General features: G+C 36.3%; 1 protein-coding gene across 1 annotated transcript in view; it reads right to left on the bottom strand.

Moving 5' to 3' along the window:
* Positions 1 to 2,137: 2,137 nt before the first annotated feature.
* LOC150088223 (stimulator of interferon genes protein 2-like) overlaps positions 2,138 to 14,883 on the bottom strand; it is a 106,059-nt gene continuing 93,313 nt past the window's right edge. The window contains exons 7-8 of the mRNA XM_090370635.1: positions 10,021 to 10,207; positions 2,138 to 2,220 (exon numbers count right to left, since the gene is read on the bottom strand). Coding sequence (XP_090226761.1) covers positions 2,138 to 2,220; positions 10,021 to 10,207 — 270 coding nt within the window. The remainder of the gene's footprint in view (positions 2,221 to 10,020; positions 10,208 to 14,883) is intronic.

Genomic DNA, 14,883 nt, shown 5'->3' with positions numbered 1-14,883 from the left:
CAAGAAGGATGTAGAGCTGCTGGAACGAGTACAGAGAAGGGCAACAAGATTAGTGAATGGAACAAAGGGGTGCTCTTACGAAGAAAGGCTTAAGTTTTGCAAATTACAGTGTCTGGAGACTAGGCACCAGTGAGGTGATCTGATAGCCTAAATAAATTTAAGGTTCAGCTGGACAGGTATTTCACACAAACAGAGGGGCGAAATGGGAGCGGTTTTTTTTTTTTTTTGGCTGATGCTGCATAAGCTTGCTTTCTTGCATCAAATTCCTCTACTAATGCTAATGCTATGCTTTTCATACTAACTAAGAAATACTGTTCAAGGTTCAGGCCTAAATGGACATCAAATGAATTAATGAGGCTCGTGGCAGAGAAGAAAAATGCGTGGGATGCATATAAATCATCAGATGACACAAAAGCCTATGGAAGATATAAGCTCGTCTGTAATCAAGTCACAAAGGAGGTTAGGCAGATTATGAGAAATCTTTGGCAAAAGATGCAAAGAAAAACAGCAAAGAGTTCTTTACTTATGTAAACTCTAAAAGGAAGGGAATGAATTAGATTAGTCCACTTAACATTGATGGTTCAACTATTGATGATCCTGCTCAAGTTGCTGATAAACTTAATGAGTATTTTGCATCTGCATTCACACATGAGGAATTATTCAAGGAGGGGAATGTCAGAAGTTTATCAAACTCTAACATGGAGCTAAGTGATTTATAATAACTGAGAGCAATGTGGAGGAGAAATTGTTGAAGTTAAACCTAAAAAAGGCACCTGGGGTGGATGGGATCTATCCAGTTACATTAAAGGAGGCAGTAAAGGAAGTTAGCAAACCCTTAGCCATAATTATGAGAGCATCCCTGGACTCTGGGGAGGTCCCCACGGACTGGAGATGTGCAAATGCATTCCCAATTCACAAAGGGGGATCGAATGGTGATACGCGTAATTACAGATCAGTTAGTTTAACTTCTGTTTTGGGTAAAATAATGGAGTCACTGGTTAAAGATGCATTGCAGGATCATCTAGACAAGACTGCAGCAATAATTGAGACACAGCATGGGTTTGTTAAGGGAAAGTCTTGTCGGACAAATTTGATTGGATATTATGATGTGGCTACAAAGAAACTGGATGCAAAAAATAATTTTGATATTGTATACTTGGATTTTAGGAAAACCTTTGTTGATATGATTGTTACTTTTTCTCAGATTATAAACCTGAGGAGGCATAAACTCAAATTGAGGAAATACAGTTGTAGAATCGATGTGCAGAAGTTTGCTTTAGCCAGTAGGTAGCTGATTGCTAGAACAAACTTCTATCTGTTGTTGTGGAAGTTGATAGCTTAAATAAATTTAAGGCTGAACTTTGTTAGACGAACATTTGGAGTGACCAGATGGGAAAAGTGGGAAGGTGGTTTTTTTTGGCTGATGTTGTATAAGCTTGGTTTCTTGCAATATATGCCTCAACTAATGCTAAAAATACATTTTCTGAAGAAACATGACACTGTACAGATCACCTATCCACCCTACTCTCCCAATCTAGCACCATTGGACCTTCCTCTTTCCCAAGGTGGAAACAGCTTTCAAAGGAAAGCGATTCCAGTACATTGAAGACAAAATGAAAACCATAACTGCCAGATTGAACACCATCTTTTTGGATGCTTTCATTGATTCTTTACAGAAACATTTAGAATGGTGTAATAAGTGCATTTAATCAGGTGGTGATTACTTTGAATAAAAATAAAACAATTTTTGAACTTCACTTTGTGTTCTTTTTATTTCACCAGACCGAAAAATTTATCGCCACACCTCGTATATCTGTACTTTATCTCATAACTTATGTACTTTATTATGATGTCAATATAGATAGGTTATTGAAAAATACTTCATTTGTTTTTATGGTACAGTTTGTATTTTGTGTATCCTTTCGTATATTTCATTATTTCTTTTTTTATGCTATGTTCACATACAATTTTATAAATGTATTTCTCTTATTTTTTAAGTAAATTAAAAAATATATATAGACAAAATACATACTCTGTACTTTTTTTTTTATAACAAAGTTATGAAACAGAAGTAAATAACAAAGCACTACAAAATAAATTAATTAAAATAAAATAAAAGGAAATTTTTGTTTACTGTTTATTCAATATCAATTGCTTTTTCCCAACTTTGCTTGTTGATTGCACTTTTTAATATGCTTGATAATTTTTCAGATCCATTATCTGTAAAATCGAAATAATAAAAATTAATGAGAAATACATTGTTTAAAAATAAAAAAATACCTAGCTTTATGCTTCTTTTTGTTTTTCTTTTTCATTGTAAAAAAAAAAATTTTTTTTTTGCAATGAGAAACCAAAAAAAAAAAAAAAAAGTTGCTAATTTTCCTCTACAACAATGCAAAACAGCAAAAAACATTGCACAATACATTAAACATAATGATTGAGTTTTTTCCAGAATACCAAGTGCCTTATAACACTCCAATGACAGTTGCTAAATGTATCATTCCAATTAGAAACATTCTAATCAGCACTAATTGCATTAGTCAGCCACTTTTTTTGTGCTTTACTAAGGTTCCCTTCTATGTAAAGATTTGTGTTTTTCATTATTACTGAGCAATAAGAGATCTTTTTTGCTTAAATTCATGGTAAAGTTACTGTCTATGTCATTCTGATTAAGCAGGTGTACTTATTTTAATCATGTAAGTGGTTCAAGATATTTCTTAAACTAGACATACAACTGATGGCAGTGGGAAATTTAGGCACCAATTTCTTGGCATAAATTGGTACCGTAGGTAAATATAATGCTTTATTATCTATTTTATGTAATTCTGTAGGTGTATTATTAATACTGAGAGTTATTTTATAAATTTAAAACAATACAAGAGGGGTGGGCAGGGGTTTTAAAAAGTTTAGTCCAATACAGATTGCAAAGTTTTTTTTGTGAAAGACAATACTGCTAATCTGTGCTGTGATTCTTCTTGTGTGTTCACAGAAAATTTCAGATTTTTAACTATATTTTCCTTTATAGAGTGTGTTGAAGTATGGAAGCTGAATGAAGATGGCAACCATTGAGAGAACTGAGCACCATGCAGTCATTGAGTACTTTCATCTAAAGGGAATGCTGACAAAAGAAATTCATTAAGACATGCAGCAGACATTAGGGAAATCTTGTCCTTCATACACCACACTCAAAAAGTAGTTGCAGAATTTAAGCATGGAAGAGACTGCTGAAGATGTACCTGGCAGTGGGAGGCCTGTTACTGTTGACATCGGCAATTTGGATGCAATTCATGACCTGATCATGCAAGACCACAGACAACATTCAACATCTCCCACGAGCAAGCTCACAATATCGTGCTGAATGTTTTAGGAATGAAGGTTTCTTTTAGGTGGGTCCCTAAAGCACTGAATGCAGGTCAGAAGCAGGAAAGAGTGAGGTGTTGTCATGAGATTGCACAACATTTTGAAGCTAAAGAAGCTAAGTTTCTGGGGGATCAGTATGTTACTATGGACAAAACATGGGTGCACCACTTTGACCCTGAAACAAAAGAACAATCAAAACAGTGAAAGCATCCCTCTTCCTCCTCCTAAAAAGTTTTGAGTGCAGAAGTCAGCTGAGAAAATCATGGCTTCTGTCTTCTGGGATGCAGAAGGAGTGATCGTGGTTAATTTCCTGGAACGAGGTGTTACTATAGATGTTGAGTATTATTCTAACCTACTGAAACATTTCCATTAGGAATGGAAGCTCCAGCAGTGCAGGAAATTGGCCAAAGGTCAAAACTGGCCAAATTGTCTTGCATAAAGACAATGCACTGGTGTACCAGCATTTATGACTCAGACACCACTGTGTGACCTTTAGTTCAGGCTATTATAGAATCCACTCTACTCACTGGCTCCATTGGATTATTTTTTTTATTTCAAAATCTCAAAAATGACTTGAGAGGACAGAAATTTGACGTGACAAGGATGCAGTCAACAACTTGTTTGAGTCAAAATCTTAATTTTATTTTAACAGGTTACAAAGGCTATGCATTATGCCAGAAAGTGCATTGATTTAAGGGGAGCTATGGTGATAAATAAATGGGTTTTCACAACTTTCCAGCATTCTCTCTATGAGGGGCTAGAAAATTCTCAACTTCCCCTCATACATACATATTATTGTAGTAACTATGAACAACGTAGTATTATTGTTGCGTCTGAATATAGTAGTATCAGTGTACTATGTTTGACTAGCATAGTATTAGTTTTAATTAGTATTATTATCAATTTACAACAGCAATGTCAAGACGTGCATGTGAAAAGTGGAAATCTCCATTTCTTCCCTGCATATTCTAACTCTACAGGCTTATCTAGCATGTTTAGACCTCCCATCAATTTATTATATTCTGAAATAACCTTTGGGATTTGTATTACTACATCCTTTTGGAGCCTTTGAGAGTAGCATGTACAACTCCTGGTGGGATAAACCTCACTGTAATTTGTAGCAACTGTAACAAGAGTATTATCATAGCACTTTGTGATTAATACTTCATTGTTAGAATCAAATTATGGTCTATAAAACCTGTTTTTTGTAGTTTTATTCATAACTTTGGAAGGCATAAGATGACATTTTTTATTGTACAATTTTCATGAATTGTACCAGCTGCCTTCAATTTTCTGTCTCCTAAGGTATCAATGCTTGTAAATAAATAATCAAAAAAGATTTCATGGTTTACGGCATCTTCAGGAATGACAGATGCAAGGTTATTTATAACCCTTAGTCCAAGAGGTTCATTGCTAGTGTCCTTGTCTTTACCAAGATATGGCAAAATATTATATAAGTACCCTTCAGCAACACAAAGGCACCATATCTTGTAGCCAAAGTTTATTGGCTTAACCCTCATGAACACTTGAGTAGATTATATTCCATAGTACCTTATCATCATTTCATTGATTGACAAGCAGAATCACAAATATCAAATTTTAGAAAGTTTTGTTTTAGAGTATCTAGATATGGTCTCAACTTAGGCATTTTATCATTTTTACCAGTCAGGTGAAGGTACTTTTTGATTAACTTGAACTTTTGTCAGCTCGACATAGCATTGTATATAAACGGCGCACTTGCATTTGGTTAAAATTACAACCATCTGGCCAATGTCCCAAAAATGGGATGCAGAATTTTGAATAGCATAATACTTAAGATTTACATTTGACTGATCAGTTTTTGATCATATATAGATCTTTTATCACTAATAAGCACTATGGAGTGATGTAAGTTTCCTCCTTCACTGTTAGTGAACAACTGAGGACCACGATGTATCTAGCTGTTGGTTGCATAAAAATCTTACTACTGTGGCATGAACTACTGCCACAAAATACAAATTATATATGATTATTTTCATGGGATACTTTGATGTCTTTGAGAATTAGATTCTGAAAAATAATAAACAAAATTATTTATTACTGCAACAATTATATTACTGCTTACAGACGTGTCCCAAAAATGGGACACTGGCTGTTAATAAGTTAATGTTGAAGTTTGCAGATGATAAAAAGGTTGGTAGGGTGGTTAATGACAGTAATCATGGTGAGCTACTGCAACTCTAGGAAAATTGGGGTTAATGAGCTGAGAAATGGCAGTTTAACATTGACAAATGCTAAACGTACTACTAAAGGTACTACAGTAATCCCAGAGTAACTTACAACTGTTTGGTACTACACTCAAGGTAGTGGAAAATGAAAAAGACCTGGATATATTTGTGCAGTCAGATATGAAATACTCTGTGCAGTGCAGACATGCTGCCAGGACAGTTCATGCGGTTTTGTTAACAATATACAGAAGCTTTGCTAGCATGAATAAAGAGATGATAATCCCTTTGTACAAGGCCATGGTTAGGTTGCATCTTGAGTATTTATTGTATACAGGTCTGGAAGCTTCATTTTAGAAAGAATATAGGCCTGCTGGAACATGTGCAGAGAAGGGAAACAAGATTGGTGAGGGGCAAAAAAGGGAATTCTTACCTAGAAGTGCTTCAGTTCTGAAAAATTGCAGTGGCTGGAGACTAGGCACCTGCAGGGTGTTCTGAATGAGATGTTGAAGCCCGTGAATGTATTGAGTAAGTTGAATGTCAATGGCATTCTTTCTATTGCTGAGACTATGCACATGAGGGGGGGCTTAAATTTAAGTTCAGGAAGGATGGCTGCAGGATGGATTTGCAGAAGTTTATCTTCAGCCAGTGGGTGGGTGGATGGGTGGTTGTCATAAAAGGCTTGCATCTGTTGTTGTGAAAGTGGATAGTTTGAATAAATTCAAGAAAGAAGTAGACAAATTCTTGGAGGGTATGGATGGGTGAAGTATGTAGGTTTTTTTTTTTTTTTTTTTTTGGCTGATGCTTTATAAGCTTGCTTGCATTATTTGCCACTACTACCACTACAAGAGTTCCAGAGACAATTCAAACAGTGTGAAAAGTGCTGGTATCGATGTATAAACTCTGGAGGAGACTACTTGAAAGGGGCAATGCTAACACGTAACTAGCATAAGTCTAAATTAATTTCATTGTCCCAGTCCAAAAACTTTTGGCTTGCACCTTATCTCTTTTGCTGGTGGTAGTATTATTATCATCTTCAACACAGTCCCTACCAGATAATAATATATGGAAGAGACTGTGCTAGCATCCCAAGAAGAAGTTTAGATTATCAGGATTCATGAGTTGTTTTTATTGGTTTAGTACCCAGGCTCTCCACCCACCATGGAGCCAAAAGGGCTGTCAAACAATAAATGTGCTCAGGAATGGAACACCAGGGATACCCACACCTCTGGCAGCGTGAATCCTGACCCAGGGTAGGGATGTGGCATTAGCATGGTTGACCCTTGTAGGCAAACCCACTAGCCAATTGATCTTGGGCAAGCCATTCCAGGTCTAACCTTAAAGGCACTGGATCACAGTGATGGGATCTCAGAGGTATCCTCATCATATATGGATGCCTACGTTGAGGGGTGTTATAGGTCAAATGACTGTTGTAGTATAATAAACAATTATACAAACAGAGTGGTCTATCAAATCTGAATGTCTTACCATGGAAGATTTTATTTTTACAGGAAACATGGTGGTAAACTTTTGGATTAGTCACTCACTCAGTACTAGAGCATTTCTGGATCTGTTTTGTATATTAACATGTTAGAGATGTCATAACAGAAAGCAAAAAAACAATACAGGAATACCTCGCATAGCGCAGGTTTCGCTACAGCGCGGTTTACAAATTGAAAATTAACTGCGTTACACACCAATACATTTGATATGTATGTATGTATGTATGTATGTATTATAATGCCAGCAACTAGGCCAATGCGTTGTGGATTCACGGCCACGCTGACTGTTGTCACAACTCCCATTATATACGGACTCTGCTAGCTTTGATAGATTAGTAAACACTCTAGATTCCGAGCAGTGAGGTTGTTGATTGTACGTAAGCTGTACAAATATTTTTCACTGTGCATTTTTTAAAAACGTTACACCTTTATATGCAAATATGAGTGGAAAGAAGAAATGTAATGGCGCCGACGGTTCTTCTAGATCCAAACATCGAACGAGGTATGAAAGTAAGGCAGGCATTGCAAAATGACATTCGATGTTATAAAGAGATGTATGCAGATAAAAAGAAGAAAAAAAAAAAAACTATGCAAACTAAGCTGATCAGTTATTTCTCAAAATAAAAATACAGTATATACTTCGCTTATATTCTTTTGGTATGTACATACTGCAATAAAAATCATTTGTACTGTGTTTACTAGTATTTTTCATTTTTATCATTTTAGTTTTTTTTTTGCAAGAATTTCGTGTGCATGAATTTATAGTAAACAAACACCTATATATTTTTGCAACTCCACCTATATAATCAAATTGTCGGAATGGAGTACATTAAAATATATACTAATAATACCTCGATCAGCGCGGTTTCGCATAGCACGGTATTTTTTTCGCACGAATTAACTGCGCTATGCGAGGTAATCCTGTGTATATGATTTGATTATCAGCATTGATTCATCACATACTAAGAATATTCAAGAAAAGGAACACGAGATAGCAGTAAATATAGTGTGATTCTGAGGCTAGATGTATTCAAAAGAATAATGTAAAAGATACATGTAAGAACTAAGAAAGGATAAGAATTTAAAAAAAAAAAATTTAAAAAAAAAAAAAAAAAAAAAGTCTAACACCACTATAATCACCTTTGCAAAACAAAAGGTGATTAAAATGGTCTGACATTTTTTTAAAATTCTTTTCAAAGGGGTCAACAACATTTGGCATTGCATTTCTTAAAATACAAATGCCAAATGGGCAAAGTTTGGGGAAGTAATTCTAGATGCTTATAAGCTTTTCACACTCACAAAAAGGTACTGTTCAAGGTTAAGACCAAAATGGATGTTAGAGGCACTGGGGAGCTAATTTTTAGAGAAGATAACTACACATGGGATGATTATAAATTATCAGGGAATACAAAATCCTTAAGTCTAAATCAGTCTGTAATCAATTTACTCAGTGGGTTAGGCAGGCTAAGGCATATTATGAGACATCTGCTAAGAGCAGAAAGGAAAGTAGCAAACAATTCTCTGCTTATGTTAATGCTTAAAAGGAAAGGGATGAACCATACTGATCCATTTTGGTCTAATCATGTACAGGTTTCTGATAAATATTTTGCACTAACATTCAAATGTCAAGAAGATTTCAGAGATAAGGTGCCAAATGTTCATCTAATACTGACTGGCAGTTAAATGATTTTAGGATGTGAGAAAGGAAACTGGAAGAGAAATTGTTGCATCTAAAAGTAAGTAAGGCACCTGGTGCTAATGGAATCTCCTAATTATATTAAAAGAGGTAGCAAAAGAGTTAATCAAATGTTTAGCTAAATTAATGAAGAGGGTCCTTGGATTTGGGAATATCCTTACAGATTAGAGATGTGCAAATTAAAAAAGGGTGGTTGTAGTAATGAAGTGAGAAAAGAAATTACAGATTTCTTAGTCTGACTTCTGTGCCAAAGAAAATTTTGGAGAATTTTGTTGAATAACAGGGATTTTTTCATTAAACTAAAATGTCAGCCAATGTGATTCCAAGTTCCAATGTATTCACGCGCACAAAAAGTTTCTTTCTGAAATAAATAAACTTGAAGAATTTTCAGTTTCATTGTTTTGAATTTGCTAATCACTACTGTGTTCACATCTTTCATGGAAAGTTTTGTTGTGTGAATATCTGTATCACATTAGCCTTAAAAATTAAAATTTAATACTAATTTTTGTGAGGAACTTTTTAAATGGCTAGCATTGTTAGAAAAAAAAAAAAAGATTTGCAGGGAAAACCTGTGCCAGGGAATACAAATGCATAGGATGCATATCAGGTGATACAGAAGCCTATGGTAGCTATAGTCTCAGGTCAAATCAAAGTATTCTTTTATGCAACAGTTATTTTTTAATGGTACAAGTGTTATTATGAACATGTTATTTTATGACATTAGTGTAAAAACTTATTAAACAGAACTGTTTAATAAGTTTTTAGACTAATATCATAATGTACAAGTAACACATTCATAATAACACTTGTACCATTAAATATAATGACTAGTATGGCAAAATAATTGGGAAACCAATTCCAAAAGGGGTTCACTGGAACAGACAGGTATTGCTGCAAGAAAAAAACAATAGTACTATCAGAAGAATTGTAAAGTTGAAGTGAAGTGCAACTGTACATTAATCAACCTGGTATGGGACTAACCTATATCTCTATAAATCACGTGTAGGAATTTTAATATCTGAGAATTGACTCATTACCTCATCAGCAAACAACATGTTACCCTTACAAAATGTTAAAACAAGACTTCTATAGTACCACTAACAACTGTGGTTCGACAACAACTGAAGTGGAAACTGTCAGGTGGTTGGATAATTGTAAGATCCAAAATTTGTGATATAATTAGGTGAAACAGATATAACAACATACTTTAAATGAATGATTAATACTATCACAAATATTTAAAAGCATCTAAGCTTACCATTATAGTCAACAAATATATAAGTTCCTGAGCATCCTATTTCTTCTTTCAATATTTCATGCAATTGATGTTTAAATATATTCAACTGTTGATCAACTTGTTCCGCTGGCATGCCATTAACTGGAGACTGCGACATTGTCCAAAGAGCTGCTAATGGTAGAGGAATTTCCACGCAGCAATACATTGGCTACAAACAAAATAAAAGTTGAATCAATTGTAGTAATAAATTAAAAAATACAGGATTAAATTATTTTAATTTGTTTCAGAGAGCCAGGATCTGAAAAAAAGGAAACTTAAAAACAGGACCTATAAAACATAACTACTAATCAAACAAACATCAGTTCAATTATTATCAGTAAAGTATCAGAGGTCAATAAAGGCAAAATTAGGTCATTTTGACAGATATACTGGAAAAAATATTAATGGCAAAATATTAATCTTCTGTGTTCAGTTTCTGCATGTATCATTAGTATCAGTAGTGGCAAAATGATTGTCAGACAATAATATCTATTTCATTGTCTAACCCATCTAATAACATGTCCAATCTTCTGTTAAATTTATTCAGATTACCCACTTCCACAACCAGATGAAAATCTTATTGCAATAATACTGAAAAGTACTCTTTTTTTTTTTTTTTTTAACTTCCCTTTTACAAAATCAATTCATTTCAAATTACTTTAAAAAATTTGTTCACCAAACAGTGCTATCAGATAATCGATTGGTTCTTAAATACAATTATGTTTATATTAAAGTTAAATAATATTTATCATAATATTATTTAACTTTTCCAGAAATCAATTTACTCTTTAGCTAAAAACAACTTTCTGCACATCTCTCTTGCTACTATACTTTATCCTTTCTCAATTTAAATTTATGTCCAGTTGTATGTGTGATCTGAGAAAATTTTGATTTGAATTTTACTGGTGCAAAAGTGACTGAGGCTATAGTGCATCATGACCACAGCATAAAAATATAAAGGAATGAAAGAAAAAAGATTTTTCATAATCTTTCACAAAAGTTACATCAAAAAATATGTAAATATACAAAATGCAATAAAAGGCAAACAGCAACTAAAAATAAATGCACAATATTATATTTCTAAAAATTAATAATTTGTAAAAATTTAAAAACATACACTGAGTCAGATTTTATCTGATATGTCTGATAAAATCTGACCGTGTATAAGACTCGGTTAGATCAGTAAAGCAAAAAAAAAAAAAAAAAAACCATGTTTTGATCAGGTTAAAATTAACAGTCAATCAAAACAAATTTTACAGTTGAAAAGGTGTCACAAGACACACACACACATAGGAGGATCATCAGTCTTCACAAGGAAAGAATGTGTAAGATGACTGTGTCCTATGCAAAGCTGGGAAAGAATAACTTCCTTGCTATGATTTCTGTGCAGACTATACTATCAGAGTTCAATTACAGAGAAACGTACCAACTGTGTGGTACTACACTTAAGGTGGTAGAAAATGTAAAGACCTGGGAGTAATTGTGCAGTCAGATATGAAGTTTTCTGAACAATGCAGACAAGCTGCCAAGGCAGGTCATGGGGTTTTGTCAATGATATATAGGAATTTTGCTAGCAGGGAAAAGGAGGTGATTGTCCCTCCGTATAAGGCAATGGTCAGGCCACGCCTTGAGTACTGCGTACAGGTCTGAAGGCCTCATTTTAGGAAGGATGTAGATTTGCTTGAGCATGTACAGAGAGGGCAACAAGATTGGTGAGGGGAATGAAGGGATCCTCTTACCAAGAGAGGCTTAAGTTCTGCGAATTACAGTGGCTGGAGACTAGGCACCCGTACTGTGATCTGATTGAGGTGTACAAGGCCTTGAATGGGTTGAGCATGCTGAATTCTGATGGGATTCTTCCACTTGTTCAGATTACGAACCTAAGGGGACATAAATTCAAATTAAGAAAAGACAGATGTAGAATAGATGTGCGGAAATTTGCCTTTAGCCAGGGGTTGGTTAATTGCTGGAACAAACTTCCATCTGTCGTTGTGGAAGTTGATAGGTTAAATAAATTTAAGGAGGAACTGGACAGGCATTTGGAGGGAATGGTGTGATTTTTTTTTTTTTTTGGCTGATGCTGCATAAGCTCATACACTCTTTCTTGCATCACATGCGACTACTACTACTGGCTTTATTTGTTGTCTGTCTATTCAATGACTCTTGCCATTGAGACTGTATCTCGTTGTGAATCATTTGCCTGGTCTGTATAGGGGACCGACAGATTTCAGATGTCTAGTATAAATATTGCAGGCTCCAGGGTTTCCCCGATTTTCTGCTGAGTCCTCTGTACTGGGCATAGCCCAAGCCATTACTTCAGGCCAACAAAGAACATGTTCTGCCATTGGGCAGACCCAACAGGCATATAGCAGCCAGGGTGCACCAGACTCCAAGTCTAGCACTCCCTAACCCCCATCGCTAGCTGCGTGGAGGCACGCCAGGTTCTACTATCGATGACTCTATACTGGGGTCCCAGGGTAGCTGGGGAACCCCAAATAGAAGACTGAAAAGGTAACGATTATTAATGAGAGTTGCTCATTTGGCTGCGGTATCAGCCAAATCATTTCCCATAATTACTATGTGGCTAGGAATCCAGCAGAAGTGGATATCATATTCATGCTCTGACTAAGAATGGATCATCTGCTGAACTCAAGACAGGACTGGAGAAAAGTTGTATCTCATCGATGATAAAGCCTGTACGACGCTCAAAGAACCAGAATATATAGTGAATCATTGGTGCTGCCAATTAATGATGTGATCCAAGGCTAATTCCTGAGTGTACAGCTCAGCAGTGAGTATACTGCATTCAGGAAGAATCTGCTTGGATGTGGTAGTCTCTGAAAAGATGGCGGCAGATCCTACATACAATTCGGACATTGAGCCATCTGTGTAATCTGGAAAGAAGTTAGAATGTTGTTTGCTGTGCTGAAGAGAGCTGCAGGTAGACAGATTATGGAGTATCAGACTTTAACCAGTTCTTAAGGGAAAAGTTGCATGTCAGGGTTGAAGGGGTTGCTTTGATAGAAATAGTAATAGAGGAATGTGATGCAAGAAAGCAAGCGCATGAGCTTATGTAGCATCAGCCAAAAAAATTTCACACATCCATTCCCTGTAAAAGTTGGTCCAGTTCCTCCTTAAATTAATTTAAGCTATCAACTTCCACAATGACAGATGGAAGCTTGTTCCAGCAATTAACCACTCACTGGCTAAAGGCAAATTTTCACACATCTATTCTACAGTTGCTTTTCCTCAATTTGAATTTATAAACTTCCACTTGCTCAGATTACGAACCCCTCAGGTTCGTAATCTAAGCAAGTGGAAGAATCCCATCAGAATTAGCATGCTCAACCCATTCATGGCCTTATACACATCAATCAGATTGCCTCACAGGTGCCTAGTCTCCAGCCACTGCAATTTGCAGAACTTAACCCTTTCTTGGTAAGAGGATCCCTTTGTTCCCTTCACCAATCTTGTTGCCCTTCTCTATACACGCTCAAGCAACTCTATATCCATCCTAAAATGAGCATGCATTGAAGAAGGGCAACAAGATTGGCTTGACCTGACCATTGCCCTATATAAAGGGAAAATCACCTCCTTTTCCCTATTAGCAAGATTCCTGTATATTATTGACAATACTCCATGATCTGCTCTGGCAGCCTGTCTTCAATGATCAGAAAACTTCATATCTGACTGCATAATTACTTCCACGTCTTTTTCATTTTCTACCACCCTAAGTGTAGTACCACATTTCGTTGGGGTTACTTCTACCCCAGAGAAATGTGGTACATATCTTTTGGTACATTTGTCTGGGGTTACTTCTACCCATATGCAGTACTTTGTATTTGTCAATGTTAAACTTCAGTTGCCACTTCAGAGGCCATCTGCCTAAATTTTCTAGATCCTGTTGCAATAGCACACTGCCACTGCTGTCATTAACAACCAACTTGGTGATTTGCCTGATATTAGCTCTAGAGACTAAACATGGGTTCCACCACTTCAAGCCTGATATACCTTTATCAATATCACTGATAAATATACAAAACAAGAGTGGGCCCAACACAAAGCCCTGGATTACTCTACTAATAATATTAGTCCACAAAGAGCAGCATCCACTGATTACCACCTCAGTCTTCTCCCACTCAACCACCCTTTTATCTATTGTGGCAACTTGGTCCTTGTGGTTGTCACAGACATTCTCTCAGATATGCCAGACAAGCTGTATGTGCTATCTGGGAGTCTAAAATGCTGATGGAACTGATATTCGGGTGACACTCAAGTCAAGTGACCCAATTTCAGCGAAGTCCGGATGGTCTGTGACAGCCAAATCCTCTGCTTGCACCTTCACAATGGTGGGACTGTTAGTAATCCTGGGTATAACCTCCATGCACAAGTACATGGTGGGTGACCACCCAGGTGTGAACCAACGTAAACAGGAGTTGAGGTGTGGTGCCCACACCACATGGAGGAATGCCGCCCCTCTATGTTACCAGGCAGTACTAGGTGGTAGATGACTCTCATCAACCGGTGCAATACCACCACTTTGCTTATTGGAGGCTTGAAGTGGTGGAACCCATGTTTAGTCTCTAGAGCTAAGGTCTGGTCAACCCTTCCCCATCTCTTCCATCATGCAGCATGACTGATGACTTTTGAGGTTATGATGGACATCGTGGCGAGATCCAATATTCCTTACATTTCGAGGGTACAGCTCTAAACCGGTGTTCACAGGCTAGCCGCTAGTTAGTACACTGGACTGAACCTATTGGTAACTCTCTAGGACACTTCTGGATGCGGTGGTCATTCCCTGACCTTTCCGCATCCTCCGTATTTGGTGATCACGGGCTCGAA

Source organism: Mastigoproctus giganteus, chromosome 3, assembly GCF_048544385.1.
Source record: "Mastigoproctus giganteus isolate SK-2022 chromosome 3, ASM4854438v1, whole genome shotgun sequence".
NCBI lineage: Eukaryota > Metazoa > Arthropoda > Arachnida > Uropygi > Thelyphonidae > Mastigoproctus > Mastigoproctus giganteus.
This window is presented reverse-complemented; position numbering and strand designations above follow the sequence as displayed.